Genomic DNA, 21,120 nt, shown 5'->3' with positions numbered 1-21,120 from the left:
GTATACCATAAGCTTCATAGAGTAACAAAACAAAACACGATGCTACTTTAAGATGAACCGGATCTAGCCACTGATCTTTACGATTGTTGTGAATCAAGTATAGTGTAACGTTAGCCCAACACTAATTTCGTCTCTTGGAACGGGCCCAAAGCTCAATGTGGCGGCCTTTCCTTTCTCTAGAGAAGATGGCGCCTTTAAGAGAGAAGTATGCTCCTTTGACGTATCAAAACAAACAACGAAGGGCTTAATAGTTTCCACAAAGGTTTTTGCATTCTAGAGATAAATATTTTATATAACCATTTTGTAACGTACACATAATTACAACAGGAATATGCCAATGATAAACACTAACCTTAAAAGAACACCTGGTCGTATTCGTCTCAAAATACACTGTTATGATATGTTAAGTATTTAGAGTGCATGTATCTTTAATTAATCCTGAAGCTGTTTATTTAAAAAGATGCTTAGCTTCAAAAGCTTAACCAGTGGTAACTGAAACCATTGGTTCTTTCGTGTTTTTCTCCATTACATAATGTTATACGATGTCACAAATGACAGAGTGCTAATCCACGATATCTTAATGCATGATATGCACTTAATGCATGATATGTCGGCCACCAGGTTATAACGATCACATTAGGGAATTACGTGTAAAGTTTCTGTCGGTCTGATACTTATATTGCGAATTCTGAGACACTGTTTATGTGTTCAGAAACGCCATGTCGGAGCAAAAAGTGCATTTCGGCCAGATGTTGTCGCTTCCACAGCATCATAGTGGGCGAAATGAACATCGCCATGTGCTTGTCTATTTCACCACCCGCTCGTACATTTCACTGCGCCGCGTGGTTTCCATGTCTGGCGTATTTGTTGATGCTGTCGAAGGAATCTTCTCTTCGGTTTGTCTTCCTTCTCTCATATTAGAAAAAAATGTTAGATTGTGTTGAAAAAGATGCTATTTTTATTCAGAGTCTTAAACTTCAAACTTTAAAGCTTAGACATAGTCTACAGTCCGTTGACGTTATCACAAAAGTTGTTAAATCTTTGAGATAGAGTTTCAAGATATGCATGTCAAGTTTCAAATTTGAGATCTTTAATTTATATCTCATGTCAGGATTCAGCCTATGATCGTAATGATAACAGACTTTTCGTCTTTAGAATATTTTTCCTTCAAGCAATTCGTTCTTATAACATTGTAACATAAACAGTAAATTCTCTAGTATTTCGGTTCTGAAAATATTTTCTTTCGCATTAATGGTGGTTAAACCTTACAACTGTGAAAACAAAGAGAATTTCAAACAATTTAATGGAGTACAAATTATTGTTAACCATTCGCAGTGCGTTTTTCATGTTATACATCTTTGTTAAAGTCTTGTTGGATGGATGTAAACATGACAATGATCATGATTATGAAGTCTTTGGACGGCATGTAGATGTGATGCAGGCAAGGGCAGGAATAGCATGGAGGTCAGCTTCTTTAGTTTGAAGAACATCACGATTCAGAGTATAGTCTTACTCCTTCATAAAACAAAGGTGAATGAAATAAAACTATGAAACAGATAGCTATATCAGTACGTGTGAAACAACAACAGTGATAAGATAACAGTAATGGAGTTGGTATTACGCCCCTTTTAGCAATATTCCAGCAATATCATGGCTGGGGACACCAGAAATGGGCTTCACACAATGTACCCATGTCGGGAATCGAACCCGGGTCTTCGGCGTGACGAGCGAACGCTTTAACCACCAGGATACCCCACGGTCCGATAAGATAACAATGGAAGCCAGTAGTAGTAGTAGCCAGCAGCAGCAGCAGCACTAGTAGAAGTAGTAGTAGTAGTAGTAGTAGTAGTAGTAGTAGTAGTGGCAGTAGCAGTAGTAGTAGAATGATTATGGATCATTACATCTTATGCTTACAACACGCCGTTTAGGGTCAAGGAGTACCATTTCTGCCTTATAAAGTTGTCATCAAAATTCATTACCATTCAGCATCTTCATGGGAGCGTCAAATGTCTGTCATCCTGTCATGTCATTGGCTATAAGCTTGTTCTGAACGTGTAGATGAATGCACGATGCCATTTACAGAGTGGTAAAATGTAACAAGTTATGTTTGGGTTTACACTTACTCTGTAAAGTAAAGTAAACACGGCTAACTTTGTGTGCTGGCGATTAGGTGCCTGAACAAGCAGAACAAGGGATTTGGCTCGAACGGGAAACGGTCACATGAGGTTATCTGCCCCTGATTATAATACATCCGGAGTAACATCCCTTGGAAACATTGTGACTGCAGTATCAACAGTTTAACTTGTAGGCGGAACATGCGCACATGGCGTGACCCTGAATATCACGCTAGTTGCGTCACACCGCAGACAGGATGTTCCGTGACAGTGTGAGTGAGTGAGTGAGTCAGTGAGCCTCACTTCACGACAATGAAGGCCTATCCCGGGACTTCATTGGCAAGTTGAATACTCTTCGTTAAACACTGTACTCGACAATCAAAACGATTATACAACCCATTATTTGTCTAAAAGGATCCTCAAAGATATATCCTTCTGAATATTTGCAGCTTATATAAAACTCTGATACAGAGTTCAACATCACTGTTCATTATCACTACTAACCTGTGCGGATGCGCATGTTTACCAAATACACAGCCCGTGCGTCTTTCCCCAGCCCAAACACGCTCCACTCTAACGTATCTCCCTCGGTTGTCAGTTCCACCCATCGGGATGTTACACCAAAACAGTTCCTATCATTTAACACAGATACCTTGAATACTTCAACTGCAATATCAGCCTTCTCGTTGACAAGCGGTATTCATACTCCGCGAGCTGGCAACAGGGAGGCGTTTATGATTTGTGGTGGTCCTGCTTAGAAGGAGTTATCTCCACTTACTACAACCTTCCTTTGAACATCCTTGCGCAATATTTCGAAAACTAGTGACTGGAGATCAGGGAAACGTGACTTGCATATGATACAAAATGTTTTGTAATATGTCCCATCCTAACTAAACAACTTATCGACATGTGAGTGAGTGAGTGACAACTTAATGAATTACAATTCATCGTTACATTATCACCGTATCGTTGACGAGTGTCTTGTTATGATGGGCCAATTAACATTACATGTAAATGTTGTTGTTTTTTCTCGATTATGTGTTTTGCACAGTGTGCCGTCATCTCATTTAAAAAAAAGTCCAGTCAGAGAGTCAGCTCCGGACACTGATCAAAATCCCTTTAAAATCAATTCGTAATATCCGAATGTCGTATTAACCTAAGCAGTGGCGTCAATTCTAATTGCGTTTGTAATAGCCGACGCTGCGGTATATCTAGGGTAACTATGATGGTATTGGATGAAGGAATGTGAGTAGCAACAGCTGTTTTCTGGACTGATGTGAGGGTATAACTATGACAACACTAGCACATATTTTGACACGCAACACTAAGTACAAATGAGACGGAGTAGCACTACAGACACAGTTCTCCACAAATACACACCAAGACAGCTAGGAAGTACATGTACCATCAAGCCGAGTAGTTGTCTTGAACATGACGTCATATTGGTTAAGGATCAGGAACCGTATTGTTGACTGGAAAATATGTCTAAGAAGTGACACGTTCACCAGGAGACGAGCTGCAGAGATATCAAGTACATGAGACATGAATTGAGGGCCGTGTTTAGCGGGTTCCCACTGAGATGATTCGATGGTATATAAACATTTCTTTAGTATACAAATACTATACAAACAGATTGGGCGTCTCCCTGTTTATCTCCAACAAGTCTCAGAATCTCTGTTTGGCGGATCGCAAGGGTTGGTTATTTTAAAAATATTTCATTTGAACGCAATCATTAAACACTGCAGTTTCGTCATATGAAGTTGCGTCCATTAGCGTCGTCAGGAATGTGATCATGAGTTTGAAAGGACTTAAGACGTGCTCCTGGGTTCACGCGAAAAATTAAAACAACCTTGGCCTTCCTTCCATATCTAGCAGGCACACCACGGCTAAACATAAACACTCTTCATTGAATCCGAATTATTATCTTTTATGGTATTGAACGTCAGGGTCAGTTGACGAATTCAGGCGTGTTGTGTTGCTCCTTCAATACACACCATTACATTATATGTGTGACACACATTAAAAGTTGAGTTGCCGCTCCCAGTGAGCGTCTGTCTCAAAATAACAAAAGCCCATGGACACAAAAACGTGTGACATAACGATCTTTAGAGCTTCAGAACCAGGTAACGGACATAAGGTGACGTAAATGGAGGTTTAACGCCGCGTTTGAATTCATGGCACGTATACTTGAATTAGTCAAGACTTGTGCATATGCGGATCCAGAGGTGGGGTGCAGGGGTGCGCACCCACCCCCCCCCACCCCATTTATCCTGAGAGTTTGGCCCCCTCCCACAAAGGGATCGTAGCGCAAAGATGATCGTAACTCCCATACTTTAACATAGACTTACGACAGTCATAGCGCTACGATTGCTTTGAGGAACGCGCCCAGGGACCCGTTTCACAAAGCTACCGTAGCGCTACGACTGTCGTCCCTCCTATACATAGATTTACGACAGTAAATAGCTTTGTGAAACGGGGCCCAGGTCTAATTTAACTTCCCCAATGCCTACTGCCACGCAGGGTAACATCTCTAAACTCTTTTGGTAGGACGCTAACGGGGATTTAACCAGTGAACGGTCTACTCCGAGCAAACGCTCTATCTGCTCTACCAGATGAGGTACTAGGGTGATGTCTGATCACGGGAACGACCCAATGTGTTTCAACGAGACAGGTATATCTGAAACACACATAAGTGCAATGTGTTAACATGGTAAGGTTTTATTACCATATTTGCAGATGGTATTTTAGAAAAATTATTATATTTTTGGCTTTAAAATAATCATGACGTTTCGTTGGAAATCATGTACAAGGTCGTGACAATCAAGATGCACTATTGTCCAATATAAAACATGCGTACACAAGCGAGATGAGGACTGGTGATTTAATTTTAATATCTTGAAAAAATTAAAGAAATAGGGAGGCCTGTTTAGTGAATAAGCCATGTTCTCATGATGACAAAAACGAGAGGACGCGTTCGTTCATTTAATCACAAGCACCAGGCGTAGTCAGATCCAGTGTTTATTTTCTGAGATCATCTTTCAGGAAAGGATTCCGACAGCAACCTTCATACTTTTAAGGGTACCTCAAATTTAATGTATCAAATATTATCTGCTTCCTGTATATAATCAAAATAACAGGAAAACGTCCCCAACAGGAAAAAAATAACTTAACCAGAAGAAAAACTCTTTAATTCTTTTATCACTTTTCGGTCGTTTCATGTTATAAAGTTTCTTCCAATTATGAATCACAAGTAAAATTTCATGACCTTCCGCTTTAATTTAAAGTGCTCGCGAAAACCTTTTGATCGCAGTTGAAGGGTGTGCATCGAATGTACTAATGGCGAAAGAATTCCCCCTGCTGCCGGCGAAAAAAAAACAACAGGCGGATATCTTTCAGATAACCAAAGCAATTCAATTTCGCGTCGGGTTTCGATTAACAGATTTGAGCTATTGCTCGAAGAAGGCAGCAGACGATGACTTGTTAAACAGCGCACGTGCTATGACGAGACTGCGATTATTCGTCTGCCCGTGGATTTCGTGGCGCGTGCACGCGTGTTGATCCGCCAGCCAAGTCAATCACTTGTGGGGAGACAGCTGTCAGAGATTTCACTCAAACTGAGCTATATCGTCTGCTAGCCTGAAAAATGACCGCAGGATTACCTTAACCTTCGCTAACTCACCGTCTTGGTAAATTGGTGATGCCATAAGTACAGATTATCAGCCAATCCACCTAGATTGTATTCTCGTATTCTCTTAACGAGAAGAAAAACTATGTATTAAAGCCGCCAGCAGTTACTGCCCCTTACATGATACTGATAAACGTAATTAGCACACGTGAGCTTCAGACTTACCCAGTCAAAAAGGAAGTGACGAAATATGTAGATTTATTCATGAGATGCCCCGGTCCTATTTGTCGCACAAGAATTCCCCAACATACCAAAAAGTTTCGATCTTGAATACGCACGGTAGGGAACCGTTTAGCAAGCCGTCGCAATTTGGGCTAGACAAATACATATGTAGCGTGACTGTGTACTACTGACAGCGGGTCTAGCATCTCATAACAGGTAAAATATATTCGATATTATCACCGACGTTTCCTTCCAGCTTGCTTGATTTCCATAGTAACTTCCCATTACCTTCTTGATAAACTTCTTTCATAGTTTAAAATATATTTTGTATTAAAGTAAGACACATTGCTGCAAAGGTTCCTGAACTTTGCAATATCCTATCTAAGTTTCATTTCTTATGACAGAAACCAATAATTTTGTTTCTTTAGCATAAAAGGAAAAACTTTTAAAAGTGTTTGCCAAAATGTGATCTTATCTCCCTCGTTCATTCTCAACTTGTCTAAACCGATCTCTCCACGTGTCAATGAAATCGAAACCCGTACCTTCCCATTTTTACCTGAGATGTGATTCCCAGGGCACCGATAAGATGCCGAACAGCCCCTGTTCTTCTTTCCTCCAGCATCCAATCCCATAGTTTATAATCTACACAGTACATGTATATTCGTACTCGGGGCTTCTCGAGCTCAGAGGAAGATCCATTCACAAATCTCTCGCTGTGCTTTCTCTTGGCTTTAGGAAGGATATAACACTGTTTTGCCTTTCGCTTGTGTTTGAAAGGTACCGGCGTTGAGAGATCGGTTTATGAGCCGTTGTGTGTGGAAACGAGTTTCAGACTTCAGCTGTCTTATTTTGGAGGTAGTATAATATTTTGTTTTACGGGTCATATATTTATCAAATTGTTATCCCTTTGTAGTATATATTATTTTGATGTGTTTTGCTAAAACGGTACACCTGTTAACTGTTGGAATGGGTAGCTACGGTAAATTTCATTTACAATCATGCTTATGAAATAGGCATGATAGTCTATATCGGTAAATGATCATTTCTTAATTACATTCCATTTTCGATTAACTGAAAATTAGTTCGTATTCGTTTCATGATGGTTCACCAATATTCAGAGTTGTGACTGTCATGTGATAAGGTAGTAGGTTCATGTTACTTTAATCTTGATAATCCTGTCAAATGAGTCAACTTTGAAAGATATGCTCAAAACCTGTTAATCCCAATAGCGAACAACAGTTTTGATTTAATGAATTCTGTTTCATGTTAATATCGTTTTAACATCATGTTTTATTTGTCTAGTAGTCACATGTTCCTCATAAGGCTTCAATGGCGAATGTGCTGAGTGCAATCGGATCATACAGGCACGTGCCTATATATAAATGAAGGAAGATTTTGACTTTGTCTTATTGTTTCAATGTAAACCGGATATTCGTTGAATGTATGACTTTCCAAATGTCTCACCCGTTGAATGTATGACTTTCCAAATGTCTCACCCGTTGAATGTATGACTCTTCACTTCACGTCATGAACTATACCTTTACTTTCTTCACTCTCACATCATGAACTATACCTTTACTTTTTTCACTCTCACGTCATAAACTATATCTTTACTTTATTCACTCACGTCATGAACTATACCTTTGCTTTCTTCACTCAGGTCATGAACTATACCTTTACTTTCTTCACTCTCACGTCATGAACTATATCTTTACTTTCTTCACTCTCACGTCATGAACTATATCTTTACTCTCTTCACTCTCACGTCATGAACTATACCTTTACTTTCTTCACTCTCACGTCATGAACTATACCTTTACTTTCTTCACTCTCACGTCATGAACTATATCTTTACTTTCTTCACTCTCACGTCATGAACTATACCTTTACTTTATTCACTCTCACGTCATGAACTAAACCTTTACTTTCTTCACTCTCACGTCATGAAATATATCTTTACTCTCTTCATTTTCACGTCATGAACTATATCTTTACTTTCTTCACTCTCACGTCATGAACTATACCTTTACTTTCTTCACTCAGGTCATGAACTATACCTTTACTTTCTTCACTCTCACGTCATGAACTATATCTTGACTCTCTTCACTTTCACGTCATGAACTATACCTTTACTTTATTCACTCTCACGTCATGAACTAAACCTTTACTTTCTTCACTCTCACGTCATGAATATATCTTTACTCTCTTCACTTTCACGTCATGAACTATACCTTTACTTTATTCACTCTCACGTCATGAACTAAACCTTTACTTTATTCACTCTCACGTCATGAACTAAACCTTTACTTTCTTCACTCTCACGTCATGAAATATATCTTTACTCTCTTCATTTTCACGTCATGAACTATATCTTTACTTTCTTCACTCTCACGTCATGAACTATATCTTTACTTTCTTCACTCTCACGTCATGAACTATACCTTTACTTTCTTCACTCTCACGTCATGAACTATATCTTTACTTTCTTCACTCTCACGTCATGAATATATCTTTACTGTCTTCACTTTCACGTCATGAACTAAACCTTTACTTTCTTCACTCAGTTCATGAACTATACCTTTACTTTCTTCATTCTCACGTCATGAACTATATCTTTACTCTCTTCACTTTCACGTCATGAACTATATCTTTACTTTCATCACTCAGGTCATGAACCATACCTTTACTTTCTTCACTCTCACGTTATGAACTATATCTTTACTTTCTTCACTTTCACGTCATGAACTATATCTTTACTTTCATCACTCAGGTCATGAACTATACCTCTTCTTTTATCACTGTCACGTCATGAACTATATCTTTACTTTCATCACTCAGGTCATGAACTATATCTTTACTGTCTTCACTTTCACGTCATGAACTATATCTTTACTTTCATCACTCAGGTCATGGACTATACCTTTACTTTCTTCACTCTCACGTCATGAACTATATCTTTACTTTCATCACTCAGGTCATGGACTATACCTCTTCTTTCTTCACTCTCACGTCATGAACTTTCTATACGTCATTTACCTCTTCTTTTATCACTGTCTCACGTCATGGACCATGAACTATACCTCTTCTTTTATCACTGACTATGCCTCACTTTCTTAACTCTATGAACTATACCCTCAACTTATCACTGTCACGTCACAGACTATGCCTCAACTTTCTTAACTCACGTCATGAACTATACCTCTTCTTTTATCACTGTCACGTCACAGACTATGCCTCAACTTTCCTCACTCAGTTCATGAACTATACCTTTCCGTTCTCCCCTCTCTCCTGTTGTGAACCAGATATGTCATTTCGTTCTAAACCAGACCTTTCCTCACTCACTTTATGAACCGGACCGTTTCTTTCTTCACAGATTCGTATTCAAGAGTGTATATTTCGGCGATACCGACAAGAAAACGCTCTCTCAATGGCGGGGGTGGTAGACATCGATAGCGAGCATCAGATGAAGGAGTACTTTCGTATTCTCGACACGAAGATTATCGGCTATATACCATACGATGAGTTTCATCTGATCATCAAAGGCTTCCAGGGGGAAATCTCGCTGACAGACGAGGAAGTCACCAACGTTTTAGACGTCGTCGACAACAACAAGGATGGAAGAATTACATTTAATGGTAAGAACCTTTAATATGCACGAGTGTCATGTGTTTTTACATACCTGAAGAATAGCATGTGACATAGTGTATCTATGTATCTGGTAATGAGGACCGGAACACTATATTGGAATCAATGGGACAAGGTTCGGTACCATGGGGTACGGGGATTCCTGATATCTGGTAATATTTCTTTAGTATTAACCATAATTTGACTCCAGGGTTCCGATCCACAAAGCACTCGTAACGTTACGACCTGTCGTAACTCTATAGTATAACATACGTTTACGAATGTCCTAGTTCCACGAACACTTTCTCGATCGGCACCCAGGAGGTATGAAACGTGAGTTAAAATATTTCTTTCAGTGTTAGATTTGTGTTTTGACGGAGAATCTTAATTGTTGTCCATTCACAACACTACCCATTATGAATCCATACTTCAAGACAGTATTCTGGAACTTGAGTTCTTTGGTGTGAAATGGCCTCTACTTGTCTATACGTACATGTATAGATCAGTCTGTAAGGAACAGAATGCCATTTAGTGAATGCACGCTGCTGTTCGTCTCTCATATATACTAACGAGAAAGCGTTCTTATGATAACGGCTGTTTGTGTGTTATGAAACACTTCATGTACTTCCCCGTGTTCATAGTCGTGTGAAGGAGGGCATGAGCATTCGCGAAAACGTATATTAACATCTTCGCAGCAAAAAATGCCTTCCTCTCATTGCCAAGGAAAATCACGTCGTGTTTATTTCTGCAACAAAGCACTTTTATAAACATACTTGGTGATTTTCAAGGCGTGATACTTTAGGTTAATTTCTGCATCAACGAAAAACAAAAGAAAAACACAGGAACGAGTATGGCAGAAACGCCACATGTACTGTAATTCATCCTGCATATTCCTCTTGGAATTACTGAGTGTGTAGATCAAACCTCATAAATACGGACTGTTTCGCCAATATGCTGCCTATTACGCCAAATGGAATCTGTTTCGGCATACTCGTGAAGATCCGGGTTAGAATTGGTCTTCAGTAACCCATGCTTGTCTTAAGAGGCGACTAACGGGTTCGGGCGGTCAGGCTCACTGACTTGGTTGACACATATCATCGTATCCCAATTGTGTAGATCGATGCTCATGCTGTTGATCACTGGATTGTCTGGTCCAGACTCGATTATTTACAGACGCCATATAGCTGGAATATTGCTGAGTGCAACTCACTTACCGTTTCGGCAAGCGAACCAGATTGATTCCCTCTGCGTTGACGGTTCATATTATACAGTGTCAGCTGGAACACCGTCTCAGAACAATGTAAAACGATCGCAGAGGTATGTAGACAGCATACTAAAGCCATGGCAGCATACAGATACCAGCTATCTCATACAGATGCCATAACCCTCATGGAAATAGTCTGTCAAGTTCCCCGTCACCTTGCACTGATATACTTCTTTCAAGCTGCTGGTATCGTTACCTAAATCTTTTCCTTAAATCGGAATTTATTTCATCTCAATCGATTTATTTTATCTTTCTTTGAGAACGGATGTATATTTTATTTTTTACAGATTTTAATATTCATGATATAATTTGAGAAACAATGAGTAATTACGTACAGAGCTGAAGACGATTTTGACTGATGGACTTCTTCAAAGTGACGTTTAGGACTGGTCTAGAAGCTGATGTCTTTATCAAGCAAGTGGATGCTCGTATCTGTGCAGAAACGTCTCATTGGAAGTATACAATTAGTCAATATGCCAACTTTCTTATATGCGTATTTTTAAATTGAAATTTAAAAGTTTATAACTCTGGTTTCGGTACTTCATGTCAAAACAGCAATATCTTATCGGATTTCTTGATCTTGTGTATTTTTATGGTGTCATATTATCAAGGTAAGATAGATCGCTGTGTCACGCTGATCTGACAAGCAATATAGACAACGGATGAGTCAAGCACCAAGGTTGTAACTAGCACTGGCTGTCGTGAACAAGCTTTGATAGTTTTACTCAAAGGGTTCCCCATATTCATGCGCAAACACAACAGTTATCTTGCTTCTCTGACATATTTGTGGTAAGTACACGAACGTCCTTAATGTATTAACAAGTAGCATGCGATAACGGGCTTAACGGCACTCGATCACCTTCAGATATCCCAATGATTCTTTGGTACTCGTTATCGCTCTTTGTAATTATGAGTAGAAAGTGCTTATACACAGGTCGAAAAGTGTATCTAAACAGCTGAAGTGTTCAACCTCCAACCGTCAAAGAATTAAATATTCATTGTTTATTCCACGGATAGGAGAAAACAAACAAATGGTAAATGGGCCCGAGGAACAGGTAAAGGCGATATGAAAGCATTCGGCTGTAATGGGCTCTCGCTCCGACACCAAGGGTGGTGAACTGCCACACTGGAAGGTGATTAACGGAAGCTGGGGATGAAGGATTGAAGGTCTGGTGTTCCATCACACTGATGGAGTGTGACAGATGGACAACGCATGGAAACTGTACCTCTAATGACCTTCAGACCTACTTGGCAGTTGATGATGTACCATTGATACTTCTCAACATATCAAATACAAAAGATTTTTAAAAATCGAACAATGGAAGAACGGTTACGGTGATTATGTCTTATTATGTGAATGAGAAGCATATCATGTTTAACTGATTGAAGTCTTTGAGTATTGTTGCTATTCATATATGGTTGTCGATCAACCCGTGAATATCAGGGTTAGAATTGGTCTTCGGTAACCAATACTTTTCGTTAGAGGCGACTAACGGGATCGGGTGGTCAGACTCGCTGACTTTGTTGACACATGTCATCGATGTCATGGAACGATGCACATGATGCTGATCACTGGATTGTCTGGTTCAAACTCGACTGTTTTCAGACAACCGCCATATTGCTGGAATATTGCTGAGGGCGGCGTTAAACAACCAACCAACCAACCAACTTTGAACATTTTACAGTATTTTATTGTATCCAGTTTGACCCCGTGTATCCCGAGGTACTCCCCATATTTTGCCCAGACTAAGACAAGTCTGGTGTAACAAGATACTGGTATGGTTGGGACTACTCCTAGAATTTATTACATGTCCTTAAAGCAATCACCTGGAATACGGGGTGTCCGGAATACCAGATGTCCGAATTGACAGTGTCCCGACTGATGAGATGATTGTGTAGTGATTTGACAGTGTGATTTGAAGTTAAATTGAGTAACTAATGGATGGGTGTGTGTTTTTGTCAAAATGGTTATTACAAGAACGGTACTGAAGAAAACCACTGATTAGTTACGTATCTATTAAGTCATCCCTTCATTTGCTTTCCTGTTTTATTCTCAAAGAACGGCGAAACGTAAAATAGATGTCTCTCACTTTAAAAAAAATTCTTTATTACACAGCACACATTCTTTGACACCGCCATGGAATTTGTATCAATTAAGATCCCCTACGCCATTTATTTTCCAACCGTCCGATTACAGTAATCAACATCAGACTCTGGGAGTAACTTCTCCTTCCCTTGATCTTATTCGGGGAACGTATTGAATAGCCACGTTGTTCCTTACCGACAAATTACTCCAGTTTACAACCGCAAAATAAAACACTCTCCCACTTCCCTGTCTTCGCACCTGACTAATACAAGTCAGAATTAATGAGTATGTGGCAAGCCTTAACTAGCTGCATCTCGGTGATGGATAGATGCAATGGCGGAGAAGCTATTTCAAACACTGACTTTGGCAAACAGCTCTTTGATTAATGGCACTTGATAGCGCGGACTTTTTCACATATTGTTCGTATCCAAATTGTATGGAATGTTTTGAATCAAATGCAAGAAGGAGGATATTGATGGATCACTGTAGCGGATGACGTTGTATCATCATAATAGTTTCTATAATTTGATTTTATTAGCGTTATGTGGCCGAGATAGTTCCCATGGGACAACAAATTCCAACTCTTTCATTCACACTATCAGGATGGTTGTGAGTTGTTTTGTGTTATTAATACAGTCATGTTTCGGCGACGGACGGATCACATTGTAGTGAAGGTATAATCCTTCTCATGGTGTGTATTAATTAAACGAGATATTGCGCAATATTTGGAAAATATATTAAATGCTTCGAGTTTTGCATTAGTGATTCGTTTTATAGTTGCAGTTGAAGCTTTTTCTTATCTTAAAACGCCAACCGTGTCGATTAAATGAGTATTTTTATCGTTCTGTGGTTAAGTTTTAAAACTATTTAAGCACGCCTGAGACCAATGGCCTATTCAGCAATGCGTCCATCTTCGCCTCGCACAGTCTTCACTATGTGCACTCACGAACATTTTTTTTTCATGGGTCACCTTGGCCACAAGCATCCCACCACATCACTGTGACGTCATAATGCACCGTTGTGATTGCAGTAAAGAGTTATGTTTCGGCGTTGCGTCAGTACATTCAGTACCAGGACGTATTTCCATGAGTTATGCCGCGACAGTGCTCATCTGGTACCCATGTATATTCCTGTGCCAAAATCGCGGGCATTTATTACTGAAGTGTGTTTGTAATCTACATGCAATACATACGCTTCAACTCAGCTCTCTGTACGTCAGTATGATGTTGACTACACTGAAGATTCGGACTTGAAATGTGATCAATATCTGTCAAATTCACGATAAGATACACCGATACCATGTACTAAACCATTTCTTTAATCTGCGTCGATGTGAGCATAATTGCCGAGGATGTTTGAGATAAGCGACGTCTTGTTGGAGTATATCCTGTTGTGGAACAAGTTTTAGAAGTGCACTCTTTGATAGACTAACGCTTAGTCTCTGAATATTTATTATTACAAACGGTAAATTAAAAAGGAGCCCCAGGGAGACCAGACATTCATAACCTGAAGAAATCTAGACTTGCTTTATTTAGGACTTTACAATTGCAGATAGCGCTAGGCAGTAGGGAAGATAGTGTGGTTCAGAGACTGGAGACAGACTACCTCTTTGATAGTACTAGGAGACTCAAGCAATGTCTTTTTACGATCAATTCATGTATTTTTTTAACCACGCTGATTCAAAACAAAATAAAGCTTCTGAAACAGGCCTCATTTAACACAAATCGATGTTAGGTTTTATTGATCATAAACAACTAACTGTGCGAAGTATTTGATGACAACACCACTGAATGCTTTCATTATTGTGGGACGCGGGGTAAGGTGTGAGTGGGAGGAGAGAATTGAATTACCTTATACTTATGCTTGGACATGGGTACGATGTGTGAACCCCATTTCTGGGGTCCCCCTCGAATGCTACTAAAAGCGGCGTAAAACCATATCGACTCAATCATTATATTATTATGTATATGCTGTATCGATATTTCCACAGTAAGTTCTATATACACAAAATAGGTTGAAATTCGAACAATTATATCCAGAAATAGACAGGGAGTTTAACATATATTCTTTCAATGCAGACTTTAGGTGCAAATACCTTTATCCAAAATAACCTGGAATTCAAAAATCCACTAAAATCTATTGATTAAATACACAGCTATACATGCAGGATGGTTCTCCATAGTGATGTCGCCAGCTGTAATATACATGATATGTAGACAGCACGTGTCAGCCTGATACAAGCCCAAGTATACATACAGTCGTGTACACTTAAGTGCGCATTTCAGATATCGACATGCAATAGACACCCGCCAATTCACTTCATGTCTTTTACAAAGCATGGGACGTTAACAGAGCGACTATTTCGCAAATCATTACCTTCAACATGCAATTACACTTTACATCCAAGATTACATCTATCAGAAGGAAATGAAATCCTCGCCCTACGCCTGGCGGTAGAGCCAGACCTGCTATAAACTTGGGTTTAAAGGACTTGGCGGAAGCTGGTGTGTGGGGGAACGCTTACAAACGCCCTCAAACCTGCATCAGCAGTTGACTCCCTGTTCTTGTGGTAAGGAACACAGATTGAAATTATGCTGAAAGAGGGGCGTGAGAAGTAATTGGCAGATTTTATTTTTGGCACCTTAGAACCATTATTAGGTTTGGATGAAATAAAGGACGGGTATGCTTGTTGATAGGAATTATCTTCGAGAATCTGGTGACGTCTTTAATGGTAATTCATCATATGAGGTATTTTAACTGACGCAGGCGGGTTGTGCAGCTGATGTAGGCGGGTTGTACGTTATTTCTCTTCACTGCCTATGGAACATATGGGTACGCAGGACGCTAATGTAATGGTCGTACTCGCAATTTCGTTCTCGCAGAAATGCCACAGGTTCTATTTCACTGCACAAAAAACATTGGCAAAGATGGAAGTATATTTTGCATAAAAATACCCCACCAGACAAAATGTTTTAGCAATAATGTCTCTGCAAAATATATTGACTATAATAATTGAGTGAGTACGGTTTTACACCGTTTTTAGAAATATTCCAGCAATATCACGGCGGGGGACACAGATATGGGCTTCACACATTGTAAACATGTGGGGAATCGAACTCGTATTTTGGGCGTGACGAGCGAACACCTTAATGACAAGGCTACCCCACATGGAACAGTGGTGGGGCGTGGTGATGTGGAAGCAGATGTGTGCATTGTAGATGTTGTGAAATACCGTTTAATGTTATTTACATTGTTTCTAAATGTTTCTTGCACATATATTGCAATGGATTGGAGCATTGTCAGGATCTGGTTGATACTGAAACATCTTGCTTCCTCTGTATGTTGTACAACGTTGTCTTGTATACGTCTACTTTGACATCGCCTTCGTGGCATACTGGACAGAGCATGTGCTCGGAGAGCCGAAGTTTGAGGTTTGATTCCCGCCTGCGTAAAACCCCTGAAGTAAAACGATGGTTACGTTGTTATTTGTGTTACCATTACTGGATTAAACCAACGACTGGTAGGGCGAAATAAAAGCAAAAAATCATTTCCACATGAACAAGAAATCTCTGCGAGAAACTAAACTCATACACACAAACATACTCGGAATTCGAATGCATGCATACGTGCATGCACGCCGTAATAAAAATGCAATTATCTTGGAACGCGACGTTTAAACCCATTTCACCTCACCTCACTTCACCTTATTTCTCTTCATCTTACTTCTACATTTTCGGTAGCCTAGTGGTTAAAGCGTTGGCTCGTCACGCCGAAGACCCGGGCTCGAATCCCCACATGGGTACAATGTGTGAAGCCGATTTCTGGTGTCCCCCGCCGTGATGTTGCTGGAATATTGCAAAAAGCGGCGTAAAACCAAACTCAGTCAGTCAGTCTACATTTTCGTTAAATTATATATCCATTCATCGAAAATTCGGACATTGACGATGTAATTCTGTATACCTTTAAGTGCATTACACTACACGTGAGGTAAGCAGGAGGTCCTATATGCCACCTAGTGTTTAAGAATATGGATCATGCAAGAACTTTTAATGCATTTATACGATACTGGGGATGCCGAGAAGTGATACTGCAAAATAAACCCAAGGACCAGATATTACTATGAAGAGGCCGCCATCTTGTGCTCCACGTGTGGAACTGTCCGACAGGATGGAACTCTTCCAGTTCTACGAGGAACATACATCGTTTCAAACTGTTTCCTTTTCAGTGAGTGAAAATTCCCAGCCATGCGTTAGGTATAAATTTGTTATTGGGCTATACATAAAGTCTGTTTTATGTAAGCGGTCTAACGAAAATGAATAGTATTACAATAGTTTGTCCATAAAACAAAAGTGACTGATGCTCATGAATGCTTTATTGGACATGTGGCGGGTAAATTGACGCTGCTGTAGGAGCCCGGACAACAACGGTATGGAACAACGGTTTTGATGTACCTTCCCTGCGATCAAATGTAGGTCGTCCACAAAGACGAGATGATTAGGAAAGCACGACCCTGAAACAGCTGCTTGCTCACTGGGAGGGACAGAATGACTTATCATCACTTTTCGATAGGTAGCATTTGAGCCATAAAAACGAATAACATAGTTTAACAGGCCTACCAAAGAAAACCTTCCTACTGTGCAGAAAAACGCAGAAAAGCCCACATTAATCGTGGAAATAGCAACATAAACATAATGTGGGATTAACGTGGGCTTTTCTGCGTTTTTCTGCACAGTGGCACAGTTTTCTTTGGATGGCCTGGTTTAAGATTGAGCAATGAGTCTTTTTCTTGATACATGATATACCAAGAACGTAAAGAAATATCTGCTTCAAGTCATAGTTTCTTTTGTACAGTTTACTTCATCAACATGGTAACTTCAGTAAGTAATTGGTTTTGTATTCATAGTGTAAATATTCTTTCGTGAACAAAACATGCATTAATATTTGAAACACAACTTATCCAAAAGTACTATATGAGCATAGGAACCTGATTCAGTTGATGGATTGGATTTCAAAATATAAAGAGTAAAAATTCCTCGATTGAAACATTTGGTTTTATGCAGTGATAAAAGAAGCCCTCCCAAATGCAGTTTCCTTAACATTATTAGAATTCCGACGAAATCTCTAATTTCCTTTTCAGCTAAGATCGAAAAATGGGGTTTTACTCAAGATGTGGAGTCCTGTTGAAATACGTATTCGTCACGGGTTGTACAAAAAGACACATGAATGTAAATTGTCCGTATGTCTTTACATATAGTACCTGAGGAATAACTCATCAACGAAAATGTAACAAGCTCCAATCCTGATTATGTGCGATGCCATGTGCTCTTGCTAAAGTCATCGTGAAGGTCCGGTTTAGAATAGGTCTTCAGTAACCCATGCTTGTCGTAAGAGGCGACTAACGGGATCGGATGGCCAGTCTCGCTGACTTTGTTGACACATGTCATCGTATCCCAGTTTCGTAGATCGATGCTCATGTTGCTGATCACTGAATTGTCTGGTCCAGACTCGATTATTTACAGTGCGTCGTTAAACAACAAGCTCTTGCAAACGATTATACTAGGTTCGTCTTCTTCATAGGCAGTGCAGCAATGAAAATTATGGCTCTCCCTTGTCTCCACTTGTTCCCATTCACGATCTTTTTTAAGGGATAGGCCGTTAGTAGCGGTACAGTAAAGACATTTTTGGACACCCTTTTCCCCTGTAATGCAAGTCAGAACCAAACAGTTAAAACAACGCCAAAATATCCGCACCTTCATTCAAATAAGAGCACTCATGGGAAGTAATTCTCTGAACACGATATCTTCCACAGCCGCTAATAGAAATAACTACTTGTTAACAGCGTAGCAGTACAAAAACTCACGTACATGGTGAAAGAGGGAACTCTGAAATACATTCGATATATTCGTGGAGAGTAAAACGCAGGTTTGAACAATAATTCAAAATAACTTGTCTCTAGGTTGGTTGATGAATCCCCGCCAGTATGTACAAGGGGTGTGTGGTGTCATGTTGTTTCAGGAAGACTCCACTTAGGGATGTTGTGATTCACTCACGTATCAGGTGAATCGTACTGTAAACTTCCATGATTTGATTATTCGTGATCACTAGAATCGAATATTCCCACAAATTTAGAAAGGAGTATTTTTACTTGAATTTGAGTGTTACTTATCAAAACGAAACTTGCAAAATGAAAACCCTGGCAGGATAAAAGTCAACACTGATGTATATTGAATTGACAGTGATTGGGTCACTGGTCACTGGCCATTGTCCTGATAGATTGACACTGCCACTATGGGCAAAGAATATGTTTAATTATTGTTCTACTGAATATATGATGAATGATACTCTTACTTTTTATTGTATTCATTTCCAACTATTCGTATTCTTTAAACGATTTCCGTGATGTGTATCATATTTGCCTCACAGTGGATTCTGTGCTGCCATACTCAAGCCATGTTACAGCTGAAACTATAAACGAGTATCACACATTGTACTTTTGAAGGCTGTAGAACCCGTCGTAAGCTTGCCGATTGCCCACGTGTGAATATGTTTGCCGATTGCCCACGTGTGAATATGCCTGCCGATTGCCCACGTGTGAACATGCTTGCCAATTGCCCACGTGTCAATTAGCTTGCCCATTGCCCACATGTGAAGTTGCTTGCCGAATGCCAACGTGTGAATATGTTTGCCGATTGCTTACATGTGAATATGCTTGCCGATTGCTCACGTGTGAATGTGCGTGCGATTGCCCACGTGTCAACATACGTGCGACTGCGTACGTGTGAATATGCTTGCCGATTGCCCATGTGTGAATATGCTTGCCGATTGCCCACGTATGAATATGCTTGCCGATTGCCCACGTGTGAATATGCTTGCCGATTGCCCACGTGTGAATATGCGTGCGAACGTAATCAGCACTACTGTCACTATAAGCAGCAGATATGGATATGGCGAATAGTCGTATATTATGCCTTAACATGAACTACGCTTATAACGAACTAATAGGAACAACAAATTTTAGTTTGTCATAACCTCACTTCGATATACGCATTGGATATACATCGGGTGGCGGATACAACATAAACCAGTATGTTATATCAATCAGTTCGTTATAAACGAGTTCGCTATAAGCGTGTTCGTTATAAGGGTGTTCTTTATAAAAGTCGGTTTGGCGAAAAGTCGGCTATAACACAGACGTATGATATGTAACAACACGATTTATTTCGAAGCAGTTTTGGCCCCCCGTTGTTGATGCCAGTAAGCCAGCATCTGTTGATGCCAGATATTCTGAGCAGGTTATATCCTTAGCTATCAACGTTACATATGTCGTACATAATATACGTATGTACATGCATATTATATGTGAAACGACCAGGACTAGCCCTGAATTAATTTATCGTATCCCAAATACATACACCGATGCTCATCACCGGATTGTTTAGTCCAGATTATATATCTACAATAATTGTTAATATGGATTTGGTTTTGAGTGCGGCCATTAACAATACAGAAATATATGGTTTTCATGCATGTTTCATTTTACAGTGATATCAATAACAAGCTGTAATAAGCATTGGTGTTTTCGTTGCTCTTTTGCGCATTGACACTTTTATAATGCGTCAGTCTTCATTGTCCCCATATAGTGTCAGTTTACGTAAGTCACCTTCAGCCTACATTGGATGTAACGGCATTCGCGTTTTTCAAGCACGGCAGCTCGCTGCTTGAATTTCCCGTTAAACCTACAGGTAAAATGCTACCCTGGACTATTTCAACCAGAATGAGATCCCACTGACGTAACTCCAGGGATCTTAGCTCCCTGCATGTTTTACATCGTTAAAGTATTCAATACAGACAACCCATTTGTAACTGCTCGTTGTATCGGAGACAGACAAGGCGTTAACTGGGATGAGGCTGAATGTGTAGACGGATGCTGGTGTTGTGAAGGCTTGTGTAACTTGAGGACATTCACGAACTATACACTGTATATTGGCCTGTACATACACACGTGGTAACATCCCTGGTCGTTCGGTACAAATGGGGTATGTTTTGAGACTGATTTGTGAGTTCTTTGGGGTACACATTTTCGTTCAGTGCACTGAGAAGAAACGACGTTCTCAACATTGGACATATATATATATATATATATTGCATAAACATAATGCATTGTAGAAATACAGACGCATCGTTT

The 21,120-nt window shown here is 39.8% G+C and overlaps 1 protein-coding gene across 3 annotated transcripts in view; it reads left to right on the top strand.

Annotated features, from left to right (window-relative positions):
- Positions 1–21,120, top strand: part of LOC124266633 (troponin C, skeletal muscle-like) — a 63,007-nt gene that overhangs the window by 9,045 nt on the left and 32,842 nt on the right. Inside the window, exons 1-2 of one of the 3 annotated variants that reach the window (XR_006895804.1) lie at positions 6,032–6,177; positions 9,335–9,596. Coding sequence is in view for 1 of the 3 variants with exons in the window: in XM_046701434.1 (XP_046557390.1) it covers positions 6,763–6,816; positions 9,335–9,596 (316 nt within the window). In the remaining 2 variants the exon portion in view is untranslated. Of the gene's footprint in view, positions 1–6,031; positions 6,178–6,616; positions 6,817–9,334; positions 9,597–21,120 lie in introns of those variants that run through there. The other 2 variants (XM_046701434.1, XR_006895805.1) reach the window with 2 other exon arrangements.

The sequence above is a fragment of the Haliotis rubra genome, unplaced genomic scaffold (genome assembly GCF_003918875.1).
Source record: "Haliotis rubra isolate DU_JTF1 unplaced genomic scaffold, ASM391887v1 Scf127, whole genome shotgun sequence".
Classification (NCBI taxonomy): domain Eukaryota; kingdom Metazoa; phylum Mollusca; class Gastropoda; order Lepetellida; family Haliotidae; genus Haliotis; species Haliotis rubra.
This window is presented reverse-complemented; position numbering and strand designations above follow the sequence as displayed.